The sequence below is a fragment of the Aquarana catesbeiana genome, linkage group LG03, assembly GCF_042186555.1.
Source record: "Aquarana catesbeiana isolate 2022-GZ linkage group LG03, ASM4218655v1, whole genome shotgun sequence".
NCBI lineage: Eukaryota > Metazoa > Chordata > Amphibia > Anura > Ranidae > Aquarana > Aquarana catesbeiana.
This window is the reverse complement of record NC_133326.1, coordinates 513495959-513522388: the sequence shown is the minus strand read 5'-3', so window position 1 is coordinate 513522388 and position 26430 is coordinate 513495959. Positions and strand designations below refer to the sequence as shown.

At 43.5% G+C, this 26430-nt stretch overlaps 1 protein-coding gene across 2 annotated transcripts in view; it reads left to right on the top strand.

The window, feature by feature from the left end:
* GEMIN5 (gem nuclear organelle associated protein 5) overlaps positions 1-26430 on the top strand; it is a 203428-nt gene that overhangs the window by 7257 nt on the left and 169741 nt on the right. For both annotated transcript variants that reach the window (XM_073621159.1, XM_073621158.1), the window contains exons 2-5: positions 2783-2938; positions 13376-13530; positions 20673-20854; positions 26239-26390. In XM_073621159.1, coding sequence (XP_073477260.1) covers positions 2794-2938; positions 13376-13530; positions 20673-20854; positions 26239-26390 — 634 coding nt within the window. In that variant the 5' untranslated portion in view covers positions 2783-2793. The remainder of the gene's footprint in view (positions 1-2782; positions 2939-13375; positions 13531-20672; positions 20855-26238; positions 26391-26430) is intronic.

Genomic DNA, 26430 nt, shown 5'->3' with positions numbered 1-26430 from the left:
AAGACTTTGACCCTGATTTGGTTATGATCATATGTGAGGGTGGGTCCAGTTTTTTCTTTAACAAATAAAATGTCAATGCAGGAAAGGGGCATTTGTAGATTTAAAAAAAAGCAAATTGCGCAGCTTTGACTAAAGTTGAATAATGCCCTTGCTACAGGTATAGGCCATTTATGTACCTCCCAAAGACTGGCTGCAAAACTCCCAGAGATGGTATCATCCTGTTCTGCCTTGTTGCTAGGACATTGCTACGACACTCACAGCCAATTAAACCCCCTCACATGCGTTGTCTCTCCCTTGCCGCAGTAGCTCTGAATTCTGTGATGCTGCAACAGAGGAGATAGTGGATCACACGTGCAGAGGTTTGAGAGGTCCCTCCTGTGATGAAGGTGGTGAGCAGTAAGATGATGGCTGGGTCAGAGAGGTGGGCTGATGATGTCACAACCTCTGACAATCAGAGGAAGCTTTGTATTCATTGGTAGAATATATTGCTTGCCCTGAGCGGCTGAGTGCCACTGTGGTAGATTCTTCTGTGTTCCGGGTATAAGACAGGAAGTCTCGGCTCGCACCCGGAACACAGTGTTGTATGTAGCCGCAGCTACATACAGTTTAAATAAAATGTAATTATCTGCGCTATTCAATAAAAAAAGCAGCCAGCAAAGTTTGTTGATCACCAAACATAAAGTCCAAAAAAAGTCTATAAGAGCGACGCTTTAAATAGATGGTACTAAGAGTGACTCCGAGGTAAAGGCAGGAAGGTTCCAGTCACCGGTGGAAGTGCATGGATGTGGAAGCACACAACACCACGTGGTAAAGTAATCTGCTTACCAGAAAACAAAGCAAGCTAGGTGTGTAATTTAATCCACGACTCATCCAGCATGTTGGCCTCCACAATACACCCTCAAGGAATGGAACAGCGATATCCGGATAACATTCACACCCGATATAACTTCTCCAGGGATTCACATCAATAGTACAGACTCTCAGTAAACCGATCAACCATGTTCAATGAAAGAAACATAAGTGACCAATAGTGAAGCCCGTAATAACAAAAGGATAATTTATTGTAGTAACTTACTGTACACTTAAAAATCAGGAATGCATGCATCAAGGAAACGATAGGCTGCAGCTTTCAGCGTGCTGGCGTCAACCTGCCTGACATGTTTCATCTCAAACGGATGTCTTCAGAGGCATGGTTCGTGGTTATACAGACACCAACACACACATACACATATATATATATATATATACACACACACACACACACACACACACACACACACACACACACACACACACACACACACACACACACAGCAATTATGCCTAATTAGGGTGAAGCTAATCACCCACCAAACAACTAAATCTATTCAATTGTTAAACATGTGAAGAAACTTAACAATTACAAACCACATTATACTCATATTTCCATGGTGATCTAGTGGGGAATGCAATGGGGGTGAAATCCAGCATATCGGGCCATAGGAAACCCGAGAAACCGCCGGTGTCACAGCGCATGCGCAATGGCCGTCAGAGCTACGGCGCATGCGCGCCTGCGGAAGCCCTGTTATTGGCTCGCAGCGGTCCTCGTGAGCGAAGCCAGTGCGTCATCATGTCTGGAGTGATGAATACAGGGCTGAAACGCAAACAAATACACATCCGCGCTCCAACAGCGCGGCCCGGAAGTCATCACAACATGAGACAGCGGTGGTGGAGTGCAATGCGGTCCATCACCCCGGAACCCAGATTAACAGGAAAACTATGCTAAAAAAAGGAGAATAAATACTAGATGAATAACAATAAAGAACAAAGGTGACATAAAATTGCATATGGGAACGTGATGGAGGAAACAAAACCCAAGGAGCAATGCATATAATATAGAAGAAGTTGAAAGTGATAAAAACAATGGGATGAATATTATAAAATAGGATATGAATCATATTCCATAAAAATGTTACTAAAAATGACAACTAAAGTGGAGTATTAGAGGGGTGAGGTGGATATATTAAAAGCACGAAAAAAGGTGTCAAACGTGGATGGGTATAAATTTAGCTATTGTTAATAAAGCTATTAACATCCCATCCCATACATACAGTTTATACCACACATCCAGCAGCCTCACAGGTTAGCGAGGAACATAGTTGGTTTGGGCCAGCTTGACCCAAACCAACTATGTAAAGTATGTGGAAAAATGGAGTTCTTTTTTTAGCGTATTTTCACTTTTGCACCTAAATTGAGATAACACATACTTTATATTTTGTGTATGTTCCCATTAACATAGCTTAACTTAACATGTATTTAAAAATTGCTGCTTAGCTTTTTAAGTGCTTTTTTACATGCTTAAAAACCCTTGCATGCTCTCTTTGCTTTGCAGTGTTTAGGAGGGGCTCTGGAATACTGTTTAACATCATTTACCTTGTCTGCACTGTGTTCACAGTTCTTCATTATCAGCTATAAGCTAGATTTGAACAATCTGTCCTAGCAAAGGGTTAAACATTTATAGAGTGCCGTCTTGCCTTGTATGTTTATGGGATAGTCTGGGGACATAGACGCTTAAGAGTGTCTAAAAATCCTTAGAAACCACCATGACACTTTCTCCTTAGAAAGATCTAAAAGGTAAGAAACATTTTTTTTGTGTATGCTGTATGAATAACAAACCCATAGTTAGGTTTTCTCAAATTTAAAACATTGGAATAGAAAAAAAAATGGGAATATGTTTTAATCCCTCTGCTTATGTTTAGTCTTGTATTCTTTTTGTAATTTTTATTGTGTTCTTACTTTACAGGTAACTCAAAGATGGGCAACTCAGATAGGATGCTTAGTGCATCCCCTAATTGGTACTGCAGTCGTGCCAGTGATGCAGCCGGTGGCCTCCTTGGGTTTGCAGCTCGTAATTCGGTGTATTTATTGCGAATAAGCCCTCAGGAGCCTGCATTCTATGGTAATATCCTACGTGGTTATAACAACTCAGTGTATAATAGTTACATTAAGGGCCTATGTGGACAGATTGTTTTTGAATCTGAACTGCTTCTCTGCTCTTACAAGTCTTTGGTAATGTAAAAATGGGGCTTGTATCTTGTTAAATGCACCTGCATCTTCCCATCAACATAACTACAATTTATTTTGTATATCGAGAGACGATACATGTTTTATTTTTCACAATCTGTATCTGTTTCCAAATGATCTGGATTGACAAAGGAGCAACATTAGTACAACCTTAAAGTGGATGTAAATCCTTACCTATGCCTAGTGAAGTGACTGGCCTCTAGTGATACACAGAGGTGAAACAAATCCCCCTACATTCGTTTTGTACCTGTTTATTTGCAGCCATTTGTCCTGTACATCCTTGTAAAGCTCAGAGATTAAATTTCTTTCTCGAACATCACGGGACACAGAGCCACAGTAATTACTGATGGGTTATATAGGGTATCACTGGTGATTGGACACTGGCACACCCTATCAGGAAGTTCAACCCCCTATATAATCCCTCCCCTTGCAGGGGTACCTCAGTTTTTATGCCAGTGTCTTAGGTGATGGATGTGTAAAGATGTGCTGTGCTGAGCTCCAAAGGGAATATCCTATACTGGGGCAAGCCAGGCAGACCGGATCCATTCAAAGTGTCCTTTCTAGGCCGAATTGGATGGTACCCGGGCCTCATGTCCGAAGAAACGAGGTTTTACCTGTAATGCTTCTCTTTTTAGAGAGCTGGACCCCGCATATTAGAAAATGGTTTTCTAGCCTAATTTCTAGCCGGGTGCTTTACGGGCCCAGAACTGCAGGGTCCCCCTATTCATAGGGGGCCCCAGTCTCTGATGTTTTTTTCAAACTGAGCCCACCGTGAGAGGTGAAGATTGGGTCTGTATTAACTGAACTCTGAGGCTGGATAAGGTAAGAGGAGATTCCACAGAATTTTCTAATTCTAGTAGGTTTCTCCTTTAAGGTAAATGCATGCTATGCCTATTGTGACCACCGGGGGCTGCCAAGAGCACAAACCTTGTCATGCTGGATTGTCTGTCTCAGTGTTCATGCTGCACAAGTTTCACAGCGTCTCCGGCCGGCTCACGGTAGGATGGATGGGGGGATTTCTCATATATGAATGTTCCCCCCCAGGCTAGGGGGAGGCCACAGAGGTCTAGACAGTGGTTATACCCCTGCCGAATTCGAATTCAAAATTCGAGGGGGGGGGGGGGGGGCGGGACGTCAGCACAGGTGCTTAGACTCCCACTCAGGCCAGCTGCAGGCTATTAAGCCACTCTGTACAGGTGCACACAGCCTTTGGAGAGACACAGAGCTGACGGTCGCATGTAAGGTGGGACACAGGCATTCTCCTAGGCAGCATTTACTGAAGTAACACCAGACTGAGCATTGGGTAGCAAGACTTTTAGCCAGACTACATCGCTCAGCAGTCAGTGTTCATTTGTGATACCTCACACCTTGCTTTGCACTATGGGTAGAAGAGGTTCAAGCACCCCAAGAACCAGAGACACTAGGGGATCTCGTTCAGGTTCTGAGGGCCCCCTGTCAGCAGCATCCTCCCTCCCCCTGCAGGGCCAGGGATGGCTAGCCAGGGAGAGCTGTTGGGGTCAGGGGCTATACCTGCTTCTGGCACTTCAGCCCCTGTATACATTACTCAAGAGGTTTTTTTCCTCAACCAATAATGGTTTAGAGGAAAGATTAATGGCCGTGATTACAGCTTCACTCAGTGGAAGAAAACATACTAGGCCTTCCTCTGTTCCCCAAGACCCTCAGGAAGAGGAGCTCTGGGATAAAGGAGACGAATCCCTTTCAGAGGATCAGGATGGGACGGATGATTCCTCTTCAGAGGAATCAGGTGGAGAGGGACCCTCTGCGACTTCCCAAGAGGAGAAAGTCTGAGTGCAGATCCTTACTGGATTGGTCCGCTCCACATTTAAGTTGCCCCTACCTGAAACTGCTAAAGAATCCTCTTCTGCTTTGGGGTCGCTGAAACCTTTCCAAGCAGCACAGGCTTTTCCTGTTCATAATTTACTTGAAAAGCTCATTTATTCTGAGTGGGATCACCCAGACAAACGTTTTTTTTTTCCGCAGAGAAAGTTTTCAACACTTTATCCGATGGAAGAAAAGTTTATTAAAATGTGGGGAATACCGGCCATTGATGCCGCCATTTCCTCCGTAAATAATAGTCTGACTTGTCCTGTAGACAATGCTCAGATGCTCAGGGATCCTGTAGATAAAAAGATGGAATCCCTATTGAAGGATGTTTTTTCCTTAGCAGGTTCAGTGGCTCAACCTGCAGTTGCAGCGATTGGAGTCTGTCAATACTTAAGAGACCATGTTAAGCAGGTCATCAAAGTTTTACCTGAACAGCAGGCCCAGGGGTTGGCTAACCTTCCAGCGGCCTTATGCTTTGTGGTTGACGCCATTAGAGATTCTATCGTGCAAACCTCCCGTCTTTCACTGGGGTTGGTGCATATACATAGAATCCTATGGTTGAAAAATTGGTCAGCCGAAGCACCATGTAAGAAGCTCCTGGCGGGGTTTCCATTTCATGGTGAAAGGTTGTTTGGAGAGGGCTTGGATAACTATATCAAGAGAATCTCTTGTGGGAAAAGCACTCTCTTACCTCTCTTAAGAAGAAGAGTAAGCGTCCCTCTTTCAAACAGCGCCGGGGGCTTCAGCCTCCAGGCAGTCTCGACGGCCACCTCCATCTGGGTCCAGAGACAAGAGTCAACCCCAGGGACAGAAGAAGTCCTGGGGGAAGAAGCCTACTAGGCAAAACACTAAGACCTCGGCATGAGGGGGCGCCCCTGCTCACTCGAGTGGGGGGAAGACTGCAACAGTTCTCAGGGCTCTGGCAGGAGGATTTCCAGGACAGATGGGTAATCTCCATGGTAACCTTAGGGTACAAGCTGGAGTTTCAGGAATTTCCCTCTCCTCGGTTCCTCAGATCAAGTGTCCCCAGAGAAGAAGCAGTCGCTCCTTCTAGGGTTAGAGCGACTTTTGTCGCAGGAGGTCATTATGATGGTTCCCGCAAAGGACCAAGGATTGGGCTTCTATTCCAACCTTTTTACGGTCCAAAAACCAAATGGGGGTTTCAGACCCGTTCTGGATTTAAGGGATCTGAACCGATTCCTAAGGATTCAGTCCTTCGGCATGGAATCAGTCCGTACAGTAGTCTCTACCCTACAGGGAGGAGAATTTCTCTGATAGACATCAGGGATGCATATCTGCATGTGCCCATTTTTCCTGCTCATCAGAAGTTTCTGCGCTTCGAGGTAGGAGGGCGCCATTTCCAGTTTGTGGCTCTGCCTTTTGGGATAGCCACTGCACCTCGGGTGTTCACAAAGGTCTTGGCCCCTCCTCTGGCCAGAATAAAGGCTCAGGGTATAGCTGTCATAGCATACCTAGACGACCTGCTATTGATAGAGCGGTCGGTAGCCTCCTTGAATGGGAACTTGAGATCCAGTCAAGTATCTGGAACACCTAGGTTGGATCCTCAACCTAGAAAAATCTTTCCTAAAACCAGTAAAAAGACTGGAGTATTTAGGTCTGATCATAGATACAAGCCAGGAGAAAGTATTTCTACCTCAGGCAAAGATCACCGCTTTAAGGGAGCGGATTCTGGCAGTCAGCACCAAGAAGGATCCTTCTGTCCGCCTTTGTATGAGGCTGCTAGGGAAGATGGTGTCTTCATTCGAAGCAGTTCCCTATGCTCAGTTTCATTCAAGAATGCTGCAACACAGTATTCTGTCAACCTGGAACAAGAAGGTTCAGGCATTAGACTTTCCGATGTACCTGTCGCATGCGGTGCATCAGAGCCTCAATTGGTGGCTCATACCTGAAGACCTGCAGAAGAGGAAATCCTTTCTACTGGTTACCTGGACGGTGGTAACAACAGATGCCAGTCTGTCACGTTGGGGAGCAGTTCTGGAACAGTCTGCGGTTCAGGGGATATGGTCCAAGACAGAGAGGACCTTACCCATCAACATTCTGGAGATCCGGGCGGTATATCTAGCCCTAAAAGCCTGGACTATCAGGTTACAGGGCTGCCCGGTCAGGATCCAGTCCGACAATGCCACAGCAGTGGCTTATGTCAATCATCGGGGAGGTATCCGGAGCCGAGCTGCTCAAAAGGAGGTGAACCAGATCTTAGTCTGGACAGAGAGGCATGTGCCATGCATATCGACAGTTTTTATTCCAGGGATAGAGATCTAAGTCGCCAGCAGTTACTCCCAGGGGAATGGTCTCTACACCCCGATGTCTTTTGGGCCATATGCCAAAGATGGGGGGTCCCAGATGTAGATCTCTTTGCATCCCGATTCAACAAAAAGACAGATTTGTGGCAAGGACGAGGGATCCTCTTGCATGCGGGACGGATGCGTTGGTGATTCCGTGGCATCAGTTCTCACTGATTTACGCATTCCTGCCTATTCTGCTACTGCCACGACTCCTTCGCAGGATCAGGATCAGGAAAGGCAGTCGGTACTTCTAGTGGCCCCCGCTTGGCCCAGGAATTGGTATGCAGAAATAGTAAGGATGATGGTGGGTTCCCCGTGGACTCTCCTGGTACGCCCAGACCTGTTATCTCAAGGTCCAGTGTTCCATCCTGCCTTACAAACGCTAAATTTGACGGTTTGGCTATTGAGACCCAAGTTCTGAAAAATTGCGGGCTTTCAGGTCCTGTCATATCTACCTTGATTAATGCAAGGAAGCCAGCTTCCAGAATGATTTAACATAGAGTCTGGAAAGCTTATGTATCCTGGTGTGAATCCAGAGGTTGGCATCCCAGGAAATATGTCATAGGTAGAATTCTTGATTTTCTACAATTAGGATTAGATATGAAGCTGACCTTGAGTACCATCAAGGGCCAGGTCTCGGCTTTATCGGTATTATTTCAACGGCCACTTGCTTCGCATTCTTTGGTCCGAAACTTTATACAGGGGGTGATGCGTCTTAATCCTCCGGTTAAAGCGCCCCATAACCCCTGGGACTTGAACTTGGTCCTGGCTGTGTTACAGAAACAGCCTTTTGAACCAATAAGTCAGATTCCTTTGGTCTTGTTGACAAGGAAGTTAATTTTTCTGGTGGCCGTCTCTTCTGCTGGAAGAGTTTCAGAATTAGCAGCCCTTTCCTGTAAGGAGCCTTATTTGATTATACACAAGGATAGAGTGGTACTGCGCCCTCATCCTAGTTTTTTACCAAAGGTGGTTTCTGATTTTCGTTTAAACCAAGACATTGTTCTGCCTTCCTTTTTTCCAGATCCCTGTTCTCCGGAAGAGAGATCTCTACATTCATTGGATGTAGTAAGAGCAGTTAAGGCCTATCTTGGGGCAACTGCTCAGATCCGCAAGACGGATGTTTTGTTTGTGCTGCCAGAGGGTCCCAATAGAGGACAGGCAGCGTCAAAAGCTACCGTTTCTAAATGGATTCGACAGTTGATCATTCAAGCTTACGGTTTGAAACAGAAGATCCCTCCGTTTCAGATCAGGGCACATTCCACAAGGGCTATTGTTGCTTCTTGGGCAGTGCATCACCGAGCCTCTATGGCTCAAATCTGCAAGGCCGCAACCTGGTCTTCAGTCCATACATTCACCAGATTCTATCAGGTGGATGTGAGAAGGCATGAGGATATCGCCTTTGGGCGTAGTGGGCTGCAGGCAGCGGTACAGGGTCCTCAGGTCTGATTGCACCCTACTTGGTTGTGGTTTCCCCCCCCTCAGGTAGCATTGCTCTGGGACATCCCATCAGTAATTACTGTGGCTCTGTGTCCCGTGATGTTCGAGAAAGAAAATAGGATTTTTTAAAACAGCTTACCTGTAAAATCCTTTTCTTTTGAAGGACATCACGGGACACAGAGGTCCCACCCCTCTTCTAATACACTATATTGCTTGGCTACAAAACTGAGGTATCCCTGCAAGGGGAGGGATTATATAGGGGGTTGAACTTCCTGATAGGGTGTGCCAGTGTCCAATCACCAGTGATACCCTATATAACCCATCAGTAATTACTGTGGCTCTGTGTCTCGTGATGTCCTTCAAAAGAAAAGGATTTTACAGGTAAGCTGTTTTAAAAAATCCTATTTTTTTTTTTTTTCACAGACCCATAAAACAGGGAGGGGAGAGCTGCAGTTTACATGTGCTCTAGGGGCTGATTAGAGGGAAGGAACCCCCCTCTACACTGCTCACAGGAAGCTGTGGCTGTCGATCACAAGCTGTGTGCTGGAGATCTTTCCCCTGTCACCTTTTTAGCTCTTGGTGTTAGGAAAACTTGTCAGAAGTGACTCCTGCTGATAACAGAGGAACTAGACAGCAGAGAGAAATGACACTTAGTGCTTGAGGCAAATAACACTATGGAAATCTGTGGTTTAAGATTTCATGTCTGAGGTTTGCAAACAATTTTAAGTTTTTAAAAAGTTTAAATCTTTGCAGCGCCGTAGGAACGGTGTATACACCGCTCCTAAAGCACCCCTGCCCATTGAAATTAATGGGGCAGCGCTGGCAAATCCATCGGTGATGTAGGACTGAGGCAAATCCCATGCCTCGATCTCCCATGTAAACAATGAAGCCGGAAGTGACTTCACTTCTGATTTCAGATGCACCATTTCCTGGCCAGTACAGCCAGGGGACACATCTAACCAAGCCGAATTGTGCTTGGTTAAATGGCATGAAGGGCAGGGGAGACTTTGGGGTCTATTAGACCCCAGTGTCTCCTTTAAAGAGTAAATGTTACCTGCCCAATGCTATTACATAGGCAAGCCCAGGGTGTGCAAGCGTATGCAACCGCAGTTGCACCACATGTGTGACATATCGTTGCGATCGTCAGAGTAAGAACAATCATTCTAGCACAAGAGCTCCTAAACTGATGAGCTGTAAAGGCTTTTAAAGCATCACCCATGATGATTTTTGGGCACTGGAGTTTTTTGCGATATCATAGGTGGATGCAATTTTGGGACATAGAATGTTTGGTATTTATTTACTCAATGCAACCTCATCTTTTATATTTTAACCAAAAATTTGTATTATATAGTGTTTTTTGCACTAAAATTAATTTTATTATATTTTTTCCTGAAAATTTGTGCTTAATAAACAGTTGCGCAAATATCATGTGACCTAAAAATTTGCAACCATCACCTTTTTTATTGTACAGGGCCTCTGCTTTCAGAAAATATATAATGTTCTGGGGCTTTAAAGCGGTAGTAAACCGCACCTTTAAAAAAAAAAAAGGACAATGTCATAATGTGCTAGTATGCATTGCATACTAGCACATTATGAAATCCTTAAAAGAGAAGTAAGGGTTTCCTTCTTTTTGTCACAACTTCTTTTGTCTGTCACAACTCTCTGTTCATCTCCCTCCTGTAGAGAGGGGGCGGCTCGCTGAGAGGCTGAGCGGGGTGTCAGTCCAGGCACCTGGTGTATCCAGACTTCCATTGTCAGGATGACGCGGTGTCTGGACTGATTCCTGTGATGTCAGCAGAGAGCGGACTTCAAAACGAATTGCACTCCTGTGTACCATAGGAGAATCCCAACCAAACGAGCTTTGGCTGACCTTCTCCTTTAACTTAGAATGAAGCCCTCCAGTGACGCACTGTCACCGCTGACAGGGCTTCCATCTACACCCTGTTTTCCTTCCGGGTGCACATGCTCCTGCCGGCTGATTGGCCGTGGTGACGTCACTCACGTGCATGCGCGCAAGAGTCACAGACTGCGGCATGAAACACTGAAGGGTCGGCACGGGTATGCTGTCTCTTCAGAGCGTATGCGCCAGTGACATCACCGGTTGTATACAGTGCGAATATTTCCTAAGCAAGTTTAGGAGACATTCACTGTACCTACTGGTAAGGTGTTCTATAGGCTTGTAGATACACGTTAAAAAAAACAGCGCTTACTATCACCACATAAAAAAAATTGCTCTAGTTTAAGTGTATTGAACCATTGTATTGTACCTTAATTTAAAGAGACTCTGTCACCCTCTCCATTCATAGCAAAGTGAAAAGGTTTATTTAAACCTTTTCACTGGATGCGCCTTATTTTTCTTCTAGATTTTCCCACATGATAAAATGTTTTTACAATGAAATGCACTTAAAGCCCTAAAATATTACCCATAGGACCCACCGACTAGTTGCATCTTTTTGTCTGTCAATATTGGCTCAACTGTTTCTCAAATCAATATTTTCAAGTAAATAATGCACTTCAATAAATTTAGTGCACCCAAACGATAAAATCTTCTAAATTTTCTGTAAAATATAAAAGATAAAACTTAGTTGAGTGAAGAGATACTAAATATGTGAAGACTTAAAATTGTGTGTGGCTGTAAAACTCGCACATTAGATATACTCACTTTTCATAGCACTTTCCTCGCTGTTGGTTGACGGAATGCAAGGTGTTTGAGCTTACAGGTAATAATAATGATCCCTCCCTTCTTAATGTGACATTGTCTGGGCCTAATGACTGACAGTTTTAATGAGAGGTCACATGCTTTCACCTCCCAAGATCAAAATTTTCATTCAAAGACATTTTTAAAAAAAAAAGACCTAAAATGCTGTTTTGCGCATTTTCAGACGTGACTGTAATATAATATTATGCATGACAGACTCCCTCTCCCTTGTCATAGGCAGGGAGCTGTATACAAACTACCTGCTCCTGCTGGCACTTATGCTTCCCATACACAAACTTTTCCTTCAAAAATATTTATTTAAAGAATGTTTGTTCGATTTTCTAATCGTTAGTGGGGTCAAGTCGACATTCATTTTTGCTCACAGTGAAAGGAAAATTTAAAGGAGCTAAACGGAAAACTTTTTCCGATCGAACACATTTTTTAGACAGTGTGTGGTTTTTGTTGAGAAATTACTTTCATTTTAAAAGCAAGTGAAATTTGCAAATGACATTCGTCCATTCGACTGTACAAAGAATTTTCAACCGAATATTTAATTGTATTACATGTAATTATAATGCCTTATATTCCTCCAGACTATCGCCTTCTCTGAGTCCATTCATACCTACCTGCTCTGTGTAATAGTTTTGCAAAGAGCAGCCCTGATTCTCCTCTTTTGGATTCCCCCACTGGAGCTTATGGCTCCTCCTGCCTTCAGAGTGCCCCTACAGCAAGCTGCAAAGTACAGTATAGAGTGCTGCTATAGCAAAAAAAAAAAAAAAAAAGTATGCATTTAGAATTACTTTAAATTACGTTCCTTCTCCTGCCAGGACTACATGTCCCACAAGGCTTTGCTCCTCAAACATTATGAAGTTTTCAGGCACATATTGACACGTATGAATGGTGTACTGAGCTGTATGTGTGCTGCACTGTGTATACTGACATGTATGGACGGTGTACTGAGCTGTATGTGTGCTGCACTGTGTATACTAACATGTATGCACGGTGTACTGAGCTGTATGTGTGCTGCACTGTGTATACTGACATGTATGGACGGTGTACTGAGCTGTATGTGTGCTGCACTGTGTATACTAACATGTATGGATGGTGTACTGAGCTTTACTGTGTATCCTAACATGTGTGGACGGTGTACTGAGCTGTATGTGAGCTGCGCACTGTGTATATTGACATGTATGGACGGTGTACTGAGCTGTATGTGTGCTGCACTGTGTATACTGACATGTATGCACGGTGTACTGAGCTGTATGTGTGCTGCACTGTGTATACTGACATGTATGGACGGTGTACTGAGCTGTATGTGTGCTGCACTGTGTATACTGACATGTATGCACGGTGTACTGAGCTGTATGTGTGCTGCACTGTGTATACTGACATGTATGCACGGTGTACTGAGCTGTATGTGTGCTGCACTGTGTATACTGACATGTATGCACGGTGTACTGAGCTGTATGTGTGCTGCACTGTGTATACTGACATGTATGCACGGTGTACTGCACTGTATTTTCTGATATGTAAACAAATAATGCATTCTATATGCAGGTCAACTAATCGGCTGACCAACTAATCAATTATGAAAATAGTTGACAACTATTTTCATAATCGATTATGTTGATTAGTTGTTTCAGCCTTAATCTGCTTAATTATTTTTTTATTTTTAATATTTTTTTCCACATTAAAGTGGAGTTACCCTTTTAAAGGAAACCTTAAAGAGAGTGATATAGAGCTGACACTGACCTGAAATACAAATTGTATGCAGTTTAGGAGTGGTATTAGCACTGCTAATCTATGTACGTATTCTAAGTAAGTGCCTCACAGAGTACAGAAACCAATGAAGTAGTAAAAGCAGCTATGCTTCCTACAGTTTCCCTTTTAAAAAAAAACAAATATAGTGTGTGTGTGTGTGTGTGTGTGTATATTTATTTTTTTACTTTATTTTGCACACACACGTGGCCATTGTAGTTGTGTTCCTCTTAATAAGGAATCCTTTTTTTTTTTTTTTTTTTTTCAGGGGAGCTGGTTGGACATACAGAGAGGGTTTCTGGATTTGCCTTCTCCCACTTCTCTGGTCAGGCTCACATCTGTGCCAGCAGCTCTGATGATGGGATTGTGAAGGTGTGGGACACTCACACAAAGAGCACTGTGACCGAGCACAAACTCCACCGGGTAGGTTCTCCATAAATGCATTTCTATGAAACAAGGAGAATTTTAGTCCAGTTTATTAACTGGCAGCAAACAACCTCAGGTTATATATATATGCTAATTGAATTTCTTGTTTTGTTAATTGTGAGCAGCAGCATTGTCTCATCTAAAAGCATTACTTCAGAGCTTGTTATGTGAAGGGAAGATAGTTTTTGGATCAGTATGCTTTTATTTTTATTTTTAATAGTGCAACCTTTTTATTAAATAGTTGTTTTATTGTGATTTATTACTGAATCTTGTGTTTTGATTAGCACTTGTTTTTCTTTCTACAAAAAATATAATCCTATAACTCTTCTAGAAGTGTTTTTTTTTTGGTCAAAAATAAAAATAATTCCTAATCATACACAGTACATAGTGGAGTTCCAATTAATGACTACTTGTGCTGTGACTTTCAGGTGAATGGGCACTGGCCAAATAAAGGCAGGAATCCTGGCCCAGGCATAACCCCTTCCAGCTCAGCTAAGCCTTAGTTTTTAGCCAGTGTCCATTATACGATGGATGTGCCTCCCTGAAGATCTTTTCTGGACTTTGATTTCCATAAATCCTGCCCTATTCCTAACACAGGGTGGTATTTATCTGTATTGGTCACAACGGCCAGCATGTCATGAATGTTCCAGGACCCTGCATACAAGAGCATGGATGGCCTGTAACGCTACTGCTCGTCACTGGATCCTCTGGGTAGTGATCTCCCCCAGGTACTGTATACCAGGTAAACCCGTTGTTGGGATGCTCTATAAGTCCAGGGGGGTTGTGTCCCTGAGGGTCCTGCAGGACACTCCCACTCTCTGCCTGGGAAACACAGACAACGCTGATCTATGAGAGCAAAAAGGAAGTATCTTTGGGACCACATCTTCCGAATTGGCGCCCTGCTGTTGCTGAGTAGTCGCCCAGGAAGCAGGTTGGCAAGATTCCCTACAGAGCCTCTCAAGGGACATCCCTCGAAGTTCATCCTACATTTCCCTCTACTAAGCCTGTTTTGACCCCCCTGAGTAAGGGCAGTCGCTGGCTCTCTGCTAAGCCTTCATTACTTTATCACCAGGTGGTGGGCAGTACTGGCGGTGGATTACTGATCCAGAACTCCGCATGGAATAACTTTTGGACTTCACTCACATCATAATTCAGAACTTTTATTTGCATTCACTGTACTTGCTTCTTCATCACTTATGGACTTTTGATTTGAATGTTTTTTTTTTCACTAGTCATTAATATTAGGTGTTATTTACTACTGTTGCTTAATTCTTTATTTTATTTTTCAACACTATTTTCACAATACTCTTCATTCATGATATTTGTCCAGCTCTGCACTGTTCTCTTTATATTTATACAGTCTGTATGGCTGAATTTGCATCGCAGAGACATCGCATGTGATCTGCACAGCAGCGCGGGACGATTCACATGCAATGTCTGGCATCGCACCAGTATGAACCAGCCCTAGAAGGATCTTCAGCTTGGCTGAAGAAGAGGAGTCCTTGAAACTCGTCCTGCGACCCCACTTTTACAGGAGACATTGTCTACTGAGAGCTGTCCTTGTTATTGAGCAAGCCAAGCAGGAGCAGCAGAGATTTCTGGCATCCATCCTAGCTCTTCACCTGTCAGCTGGCCACACGGTGATCTGGACACTGTGGCTGCTAATCCATCCTTTCCTTGTTACTGTGTTGTGTGTTCAGTGGGCTCTTTCTCGTGGACTATACGCACTCTTTCTTTATTTTGTGAGTACATAATGTGTTGTTTTTATTAAAGCCCTTTGATCCTTTTACTACACCAGAGGTCTGCGCTGTTTTCTCCCTTCCTTTGCTTCAGTCTTTTTTTGGCCTGTGTCCCTTTACCTGGAAATGGCAGCATAACCCAAGTACTCCTAAACTTGTAAACCAAAAAGTTCTTATTTATTTAATGTCATTTAATTTCCATTGTTCTAGGCACGTTGTTTTAAATATAACGCTCTGCAAGTTGCTAAACATACCTGTAGAACAATACTGGTTTCACAAATTAATGTGGTGACACAAATTGCTCATCCCCTCTCAATGAGCACAGTTGTGTCACTCTTTGCAGGGAATTTTTATAAGGAACTAAGTTTACGCCTGGACGTTCAGCACAGACATTGGCAGCAGTATTAATTTTGACGTCAAATTTCAATTTAGGTTTTAGTCTTTTGACTAAAATGCCATTTTAGTTTTAGTCATATTTTATTCATCTAAATTGTTTTAGTCGACTAACATCTACAGTACATTTTAGTCGACTAAAATGTAATGGGTTTATATATATATTATGAATTAATTAGGCATTTCTCTAGAATTTCAAAACTTACTATATACTCCTGGAGTAAAAATCTAATAATATGTTATTATTTATGGTATTAAAAGAGAATTATGGGAGTTTTTTTGTTTTGTTTTTTTTTTTGATTCGTACTTACCTTGGTGGATGGAGCATCAAACCCTGGTCGTCTCTGCACTGAGAACTGTGCCACGAACACCGCCGATGGCTCGGTTCTCACAGATCCCCAAGAGGAAAGCTGCTGACTGTCAGTCAGCGTCTCCATGCTCACTGAGCGCTGAGCTGTGGAGGGGCTGAGACTGCCATCAATCAAGGCAGCTGGCGGATCCAGACTTCGGGATGACGCGCTGCCTCGACTGATGGCTGTAACGTAATCTGAGAGCGGACTTCAGACCGCTCTCTGCTGAAAATGGGTCACAGGAGTGCAAAACGATTTGCACTCCTGTGACCCAGAGGAGAAGCCCAGCCTAAAAAAGCTCAGGCTGGAATTCTCCTTTTTAAAGGGTTGTTTCGGCCGCAATATTTTTTTTTTTTTTTTTTTAAGTCAGCAGCTACAAACACTGTAGCTGCTGCCTTTTAATAAGGACACTTACCTGTCCAGCGAGCCCGCGATGTCGGCCCCCCAAGGCCAATCCGTCCTTCGGAACGGCTGCCGGCGCCTCAATCTTAACGAAGGGAAACAAGCAGTGGAGCCTTGCAGCTTCACTGCCCGTTTCCTACTGCGCATGCGCGAGTCGCGTGGCTCTTTGTGAATGGCTCCGTTGTTTTCTGGGACACACATGTGCGCTGCAGAATAGGAAGAGACAGATTAGTAAGACTGCCTAGCAACAGGGGTTTCGGGTAAGTTAAAACAATTTCAAATGTTTTTTTTTTTTTAAGAATATTAATGCAATTTTTTATTTTAGGGTGGCCCTCCGCTTTAAGATTTGAACATGCACTACAGTCACAGATTTAGCTGTTGTGATATATAACGTCTTTTTATGTGATATATATATATATATATATATATATATATATATATATATATATATATATATATATATATATATATATATATATATATATATATATATATATATATATATAATGTCTTTTTATTTATATATAAATAAGTTTCATAAACAAATAAAAATATTGCATTTTGACAAGCAGAAGTACAACTTTAAAAAAATATATCTCTGTAAACAAAATAAGAAAAGCCTTTTTCCCATTTTTTATCAAAGAGCAAAAAGCCGCAGAGCTTTCCCTGCACAGCAAGATGTACAAGGGATTGCAGCCCAGGGAACCCAGAACGTTTTTGGTGCATCAAACATAGTCCAGAGGAAGTGGGAAGAGCCAGAAAAGTAGCTCTTCATACAGCCGCCGTCAAGCGAAAGTATCCATTTGCAGAGGAAGACACCAAGACTTGGGCGAAATGTCCCAAAGTGGATGCCTCCCTCGTGAGAGTCACAAACAAATCCGACTTAGCATTTGATTATGCAGAGACCTTAAATGATCCATTGGATAAGAAAATAGAGGCGCTACTGAAAAGGGCATGGGAAGCAGAGGTGGCGAATTTGAATCCGGCGATAGCCTCCACCTGTACAACTCGCACCCTGTTAGTCTGGCTGACTCACCTGGAAGAGTTGCTAGAAGGAGACACGCCAAGGAAGGAGTTAGTGAGGGCCATTCCCACACTAACCAGAGTGGCTTCTTTCCTAGTGTATGCCTTGGCTGAAATGGTAAGAATATCTTCAAGGGCCACGACCTTAGTGAATTCAGCCAGGAAAGACCTGTGGCTGAAGTAATGGGAAGAGGAGATCGCCTCCAAGAATAGGCTGTGCGAGATCCCATTCACAGGAGATTTGCTGTTCGGGCCAGACCTGGAAACAGTCCTGGACAGGACCACATTGAAGAACAAAGGCTTCCCCCAAGCTAAAAAGAAGCAGGGGAATGCACCATTTTGTCAGTCCAGGAGACCAAAAAACCGATGGGGACCGCAAAACAAGAAAGGCAAGGGAGACTTTATCCTCAAGCCTCCCAACCCAAATAACAAAAAACAATGATGGTCTTCAGGTAAGGGGCAGGCTGGCAGCCTTTACAGCAGTGGAAGGAAGCTACAAAAAAAATAATTTTTCCGCCGCACTATAGCAGAGTGCTACGCAATAGTGTTTTCCTCCCGCCCCCCAGCCAGGTACCTAGTAACCACACTTCCATGGGACGTAGACCGTGCAAAGGCTTTTCTAGAGGCGCTGGAAATCCTGTTGACCCAGAAAGTGATTTGTCATGTCCCACAAGAAGAAGAGAAAACAGGGTTTTACTCACATATATTCATCAGGCAAACCAAGGCTCATACTGAACCTCAAGCTGCTCAACAGAAGGATAAGATACAATAGATTCAGGATGCAATTCTTATATTCGGTCAGGAATATCCCACCGGGGGGGGGTGTTATTCATGGCCACAATAGACTTGCAAGATGCATACCTATATGTGCTCATAAAGAAAAGTCATCAAAGATACCTAAAGTTCACGATCCAGGAGGCCGGCATCTGCAGTACACATCTTTGCCTTTCGCCATCTCTTATGCACCCAGGATCTAATCAAAGATTATGGCAGAAGCTCTAAATGGCCTGAGACAGCAAGGCATAGGGCGTGGTACCATACCTAGACGATCTGCTGTTCTTTGCAGTTACAGAGAAGAACCTAGAAAACAACCTCTGCGCAAGTATGTCCTATCTACAAAACCTGGGGTGGATAGTAAGTACAGCAAAGTCGCAGCTGACCCCAAGCCAGAGGTGGTATACTTGGGATATGTGCTAGACGCCAGAGTTACCAAAACCTTTCTGACGGAAGAAAAGAACAAGGCAGTGGTAGGACTGATGACGTCCTCGATCCCAGCCATCACTTGGGCACAGCTCCACATAAGGCCTCTACAGAATCGCATTTTGACCCAGTGAGATGGCGACTCATCATTCCTAGAGATTTCCATTCATGTCCCTTGGTTGGTCAAACAATATCTTCAGTGGTGGCTCAATCCGCACTGTTGCACCGAGGGGAGCAGATGGACACAAGCCAACCCTGTGAGGATCACCACAGACGCCAGTACCCTAGAATGGGAGCGCACATGGGGGATCTCTGTACACAGGGGAAATGGAACTCTACATGGTCTCAAGCCTCCTCAAATATGAGGGTATTAAAAGCCGTAGAGGAAGCCCTGAGAGCATTTCAACCAGCTATCTAGGGTAGAGATGTTCGGATACAGTCAGACTACACCACGACGGTGGCATACCGGAACAGGCAAGGAGGGACAAAATCCCCTCATTTGATGAGCCTGAGAGAAGCAATTCTGTCATAGGCCGAGATAGACCTCAGATCTCGGGCATCCACCTATAGGGGATAGACAACACGCTGGCAGTTGAAAGAGCATAAAACAGAGTGGTCTCTAAACCAAGCAACCTTCTTGTGGATCACGCAAACCTGGGGAGTGCCCGAGGTAGATCTGTTCGCCCCAAAGACAAACCTGAAACTGCCAAGGTTCCTCTCGCTGGATCCCACAGATGGTAACATCGGTGTAGACGCATTCAATCAAAGCTGGGCACACCAGCTGTGTTATGCATTTCCTCTGACCGCTCTAATACCAAAGGTGATCCAAAAAATCAGGGAAAAAAGGGCAGCAGTGATACCTGTAGCACCCCACTGGCCCCAGAGAGCATGGTTCAGTCACTTGAAAAATCTCAGTGTCCAGCCACACTTAAAAATGCCAGACCTACGGGATCTCCTTTCACAGGGGCCAGTCAGCCACCTGCGAAAGTCGGCAGAACTCCAGCATGGGACCTCCTCCACGGTGCTCTGAGGATTCCTCTCTCCATCCATTCGAACTACTGAAGGAGTGCTCATAAAAAAATCTTACACTAAAAACTGCGCTCTTAGTGGCCCTAGCATCAGCCACTAAGAGCGCTAAGTGAAATTCAAGCTTTTTTTACATGATGGACCCTACTGCCTGATCCAGACAGATAAAATAGTCCTCTCGACAAACCCAGCTTTTCTACCAAAAGTCTCTTTTCCAGCTTCCACAGGACGCAGAATGTGGTTATCCCATCTCTTCCTAAGTCAGTGGACAGCAAGAAAAGAGACACATACAACAAGCTAGACGTAAGAAAAATATCCATGCAGGAGTCAATAGGAAAACGGGCATTGAAAAAAACGATGGCTAAAGCTTGCCGTACAGATGGCCTATCGGCAAAAAACCTTGCCCCCCCCCAAGTGGGGTCAAAGCCTACATGACCAGAGCCTGGGCAGCCTCGGTCGCAAAGAGGCCAGGAGCAACACCGGAGCAGATCTGCAGGGCAGCGACATGGTCGAGCTTTAGTACCTTCGCGATGCACTACCGCATTGACCAGCTGTCCAGTCAAGACCAGACATTTGATCGCAATGTGCTCCAGGCCTTATCCCCACCCCAGTAATTATTGCTTGATACATCCTCTCGGATGCTGCCCTGGAAGACAATTCGAGAAAACAGAGTTAGGTACCTGGTAACTCGTTTTCTAAGAAGTCTTCCAGGGCAGCACTAGTTCCCACCCTAAGCAATAGTACCAAGTATTGTGGGGACATATTGGCTTATTGAGTGTTCTTCGGTGCTTTAATACTACTGAGGCACACAGGTAAAAATAACAAATTTATAATGGTGGACTAATGTGTTTCCTGTTGCAGGAAGGAGGAGCCTATCTCTCGGATGCTGCCCTGGAAGACTTCTTAGAAAAAGAGTTACCAGGTACCTAACTCTGTTTTCTGCTGGTTAGAAGTAAGCAGACAATGTGATCATGGTGTTTTTTGTTTTGTTTTTTTGTTCTTACAGAGCACAATCTCTGCCCTGCACTGGTCTCCTCTGGTAAAGGACTTGCTGGTGACTGGGGATGAGAAGGGAATAGTGGTTTGCTTTTGGAGTAACCGCAATGATGGACAGCAGTTCTTTCCCGAACCGAGGACCATATTCTGCCTTTCTTGCTCTCCACACCAGGAGGATCTGGTAGCTGTGGGGTATGTTTGCTAATCACAATTCTCCATTTTACAGTGAAAATTTCTTTCCTTTTACTTTCCTTTTGACATTTTCTGAATTGACTTTTTGACCATATCCAAAATGTAATTTTGATTCTTTAACCACTTGACGTTGGGGCCATAGCCGAATGACTGCTACAGCGCAGACCTGAATTTCCGGGAGGCTGTCATATGACGTCCTCCCCTTTGCACGCTCCTGCAGGGCGCGCGCTGTAATCACCGAGACTTGGGTGATCACAGATCCGAGTAAGGGGCTGATCCTGGCCTCTTACCACGTGATCAGCTGTCAGTGTGTACACAAAAGCTCGGTAATAGTGTTTTTTTTTTTTTGTTTTTTTTTTTTTTTTTAGTATAAAGTATGTGCAAGGGTCCCGAAGAGGAAGGAGGCTCATCTGTGCCAATCAGTACCCCCTGCCAGTACCACCTATCAATGCCCACCATTGGTGTCAATCAGTGCCACCTAGCAGTGCTGGCTATCAGTATAACCCATCAGTGCCCATCACTGCCACCCATCAGTGCCCATCACTGCCAGCTATCAGTGCCCACCAGTGCCACCTATCAATGCCCTTCAGTGTCACCTCTCAGTGCCCACCAGTGCAGCCTTATCGGTCCCCATCAGTGCAGCCTATCTGTGCCCCTCAGTGCAGCCTCATCAGCATACATCAAAGAAGGAGAAAAATTACCCGTTTGCAAAATTTTATATCAAAATATAAAAAATCTAATTTTTTTTTTTTTTTTTTTTTTTAGAATTCTGTTTTTAAAATTTTTTAACAAAAAATAAAAACCGCAGAGGTGATCAAATACCACCAAAAGAAAGCTCTATTTGTGGGGAAAAAATGATAAAAATGTCATTTGTGTACAGTGTTGTATGACCGCACAATTGTCATTCAAAGTGCGACAGCGCTGAAAGCTGAAGATTGGTCTGGGCAGGAGGGGGGTTTAAGTGCCCAGTAAGCAAGTGGTTAATTAGTTGCTGTCCAAGGGCAATTTTTCCAACACAGATTAAAATCCACATTTTTCCTAGAAAATTACTTAGGACCCCAAATATTTATATATTTTTTGAAAGCAGAGGCCCTGGGTGGTGGGTATTGGAATTTTTATGTCCCACAATACCTACGAAACTGTTTATCAAGCACAGATTTTCTGGAAAAAAAATCTACTAAAAATGAATTTTAGTGCATACAAACGCAATATAATACCCAATTTCTTGGTAAAATCTAAAAGATGGCGTTCCGTAGAGTAAAAAGATACCGAGCATGCCAAAACTCAAAATTGTGTCGCATGTGAAATGGTGACAAAGTGTAGTACCTAAAATTTATCATAGGTGGTGCTTTAACATTTTTACTGACACAGCCGTACAGCGATGGCGGCAGCAGCAGCTGCCAGGAGTGTTTATCTACACTCCGCATATCGGCTGACGGCTTTCTAATTAAAGTAACCAATGGCTGTACTACCGTGGGTGTCTCTGGCTGGAGAGGAAGGAGACAGTGAACATCCGTTTTGCTTAGCTTCCCTAGCTAGAATGAACCCAAATAAACATGTAAAATGTCACTTCTGGTTTCAGATGCCACTTTCCCTGGCCCTTGAGGCACATAAACGTAAACGCAGCCGTCTGGGTAGTCTACGTTTGAAGAGTGACAGGATTAATTCTAGGGCCATTATTCACAGTTAATTCTAAACTGATGACCTGTAGGGGCTTTTAAAGCAGTAGTAAAGTCTGCTTTTTTACTTCTACCTACAGCTAAGTCTATAATAAGGCTTACCTGTAGGTACAATAAATATCTCCTAAACATGCACAGTTTAGGAGATATTCACATTTGTAGCGGTCAATGACATTAAAGGTCCATTCACACTGCGCTCTCAATGGACGGCACACTCGAGTATGCTGTCTATTTAGAGCGCTGTGCCATAATTGTGACTCCCATGCGCAGGAGTAGCGCCATTGCTGCTTGTCCATTCAAACTGCTGGCGCACTTTAACCTGGAAGGAAGACTGGGTGAAGATGGATGCCCTGACAGCGCTGGGACGCTGGAGGGATCCACTTTACAGGCAAGTCTGTCATAATGTGCAGTGCTAGTATGCACAGTAAAAATTAAACTGTAGGGGTACTTTACCAACGCTTTAATGCATTGCCTGTGGAAACGTTAGGCTGCCGAAGTTTGTCTTTGCACAAATTAAAAAATTTATATGCTGGGTATCTGTTTACTCGAAGCAACCTCATCTTTTATACTTTACCAAAAAAATGGGTAATACATTGTGTATATTTGTGTGCCCTAAAAACTGTTCTGGCAGAGGAAAGGTTAAACAGTTTGTACATGATTGGCTGCTTTCCTGGCTGTAACAGCCAAGGAATGACAGCTCTGAACCTGGAAGTGATCATATCCTGAGCCTGTTAAAACCACTTGCTGACATTTTTCTACTTTCACTGGTTGACGTGGTAAAAGTTAACCCGGTAGCAGTTTCAGCATTTCAAACCTTTAACTTTTTAGTATAAAATGCAAGCTTCAGTCCTTACTCCATTTCAATTAAAATGGAGTTCAGTAGATGGGAAGTGACAAGCCAAGCTTCACTTTTACCTGTTGCCGTCAGTGTAACACAAGTGCGTGGTGGCAAAAGAGTGAGCTTTAATGCTCACACGCCACACATATGCGTCACTGGACCACCAATATCTCTGTACTGAGAGCGCTCTCCCTGTGAACTCCCAGCACAAAAACCAAGCTATAAAAGGGAATTCTTTATCCACACTAACATCAGTAGCCAGCGGGACTGGCTCCTGATCATGTGACAGCCAATCACGGTGGTTACATGATCGCCCATCCTTCCCGGCGTACAGACCCTATTGAAGGAATGCCATGGCTTGATGGAAAGGGGTTAACAAGTAAAGTCAAGGTTTGCATGTAATTTCACCAGCTGAAGCTATCTTTGGATCAATTGGAAGCCCAACTTCAGTCAAAACTGTTTTCTTACAGTTTGGATAGAGCAGGGGAGGGTTAGAGTCTTTATCTAGTTTTATTGCCATCAATGGGTTTGATTTACTAAAGGCTTAATTCACTGTGCAGTGCAAGTTCACTCGGAAGTGCAGTCGCTGAAGATCTGAGAGGAAGATCTAAAATGAAGGGAAGTGCTGATGATTTCTATCATCCAATCACGTGCAAGCAAAAATGCTGATTTATTTTTTATTTCCTTGCATACCCCCCCCCCCCCCCCAGATCTACAGCGACTACACTTCCAAGTGCATAGTGGATTTGCCTTTAGTAATTCAGCACCACTGTCCCTTATGGGAACATTTCCCCTCATGTTTTTAGGACAAGAAATTAAAGAGGAACTGCGGTCTGCTCACATAATTTGTTATAAAAACATCTTTGCCACTCTGAAACTTCCCTCCAACGACTTTGCATATTATTTTATACATACTCTGATTCTGTACTTGCCAAATATGCTGCAGAAATCTCCCTCAAACGAAGTCTGGCTGCAGCCATTTTAACTATGGGCAGCTGAAGCTGCTGCCTTGTTCACTTCCTGGATTTACACAGAGGCACACCTCCAGCTCTGCAGCCCTGCAGCTTTCATTGGCTCTCTTATGACTCATCCCCCCTCCCTTCCTGACAAACTCTCACAATGATGTCATAAGCCTAAGCTTTTTACCATACAAGAAACAGGAAGTGGGCTGTATAAGATATTTACTGTATAAGGTATTTACTGCCAGAAAAAAAATGTTTTACTATCCAAAGCTAAAACAACAAGGGCAGAATAGTTAATAGATGGAAAGTTGAAAAAATTACTGAAGGTCCGCTTTTAAGAGAAATCTCTCCAATGAGGACACAAACAAATATATTTTCCTTGAGTGGAAAGGGGTTAGTATTTCTGGCAATGTATTTGTTTTTCATGCCTTCCTATCTTGGTGCATGTCTCTTTATGTTTCTTTCAGTACTGCTTAGCAAGTGCATGAAACAACTTGTACACTTGACCTCTGTGCTGGAGTTTCCTGTAGTATTGGACTGGTTACTTCTGTTCTCAATAGATAGTGTGGGCGCGCGCTGCACTGAGGAGGATGGACCCGATGTCTGCCGGCCATCCTTGATCTCTTCACAGAGAGACAGAACGGGGATCTTCCTAAACAAGGCAGATTCCCATTCTGACAGGGGAGAACATGGAGATTGTCTGTTCCTAGTAATTAGGAACAGCGATCTCTGTGTTGTTCCTGTCAGTACTTCTCCCACACAGTTTGAAAAACACTGAGGGAACACATTTAACCCTTTGATCGCCCCTGATGTTAGCCCCTTGCCTGCCAGTGTCATTTATAAAGTGATCTGTGCATTTTAGCACTGATCACTTTATTGGTGTCACTAGTCCCCAAAAAGTGTCATTTAGGGTCAGATTTGTCCGCCACAATGTCGCAGTCACCCCGCAAAAAATCGCTGATCGCCGCCATTACCAGTATAAACAATAAAAAAATGAAAAGTCCATAAATCTATCCTGTAGTTTGTAGACACCATAACTTTTGCGCAAACCATTCAATGTATGCTTATTAGGATTTTTCTTACCAAAAATATGCATATTGGCCTAAACTGATGAAGAATTTTTTTTTCTTTTTTTTACTTTTTTTTTTTTTTTTTTTTTAATGGATATGTATTCTAGTAGAAAGTAAAAAAAAAATATATCTATCTATGTATAATTGCCCGCGCAATTGTCAGTTAAAGTAACGCAGTGCCGTATCTCAAAAAATGGCCTGGTCATTAAGGGGGTAAATCCTTCCAGGGCTGAAGTGGTTAAGGAAATATCTGAGTGTTCAAAGGCATTTAGTGCATGCAAACATTATATGATTATTTAGGAATAAGTTTACATGAAAGTTTTTTGTTTGTTTTATTGCCCAAGAGTGGTTTATTTATTTATTACAGTCCCTTCCCGGGTGAACATAAAAACCCCAGGCAAATAGTGCCGTGGATGGGATTTGAACCAATGACTCTAATGCTGCTAGTTGGTGCTGTCCACTTAGCCACTGTGCTGCTGGTTGAACAAGAATTGCCAATATTTTATCATTTCACTTTTCTATCCTTTTAAAGGTAACTGACAATTTGTTACAACAGAATACTGCAATTTACACATGACTATGCACCTTCTAAAATAAGGACCTCTGAATTTGAAAGACACTTTTTAACAAATATATTTGTTTTACCAGCCTAGCAATGGACATTATCCAGACAACTCATCTGTCTGAACTAGGGAAAAAGCTATTCATGGATGATGAATGCTATAACGTGCCCATTTTTTTCATTCTGCCCAGAGCTGCAGCTGAACGTGACGTGACTGGTAGAAAATGCCGCTATCTTGGGATCAACATTAGTAATGTGTCTCATCTCTCCCAGGTACAAGGACGGCATGATCGTCCTCATAGATATCAGCCGCAGAGGAGATGTGGTCCATCGTCTGCGTGGACACGATGATGAGATCCACTGCCTGGCATGGTGCCTGCATCCCCGAGAGGAAGAGTTGAATCAAAAGCTGGAAGATGCACCAGGTATATCAGTTAGCTAATCTGTTAAAAAAAAAAAAAAAAT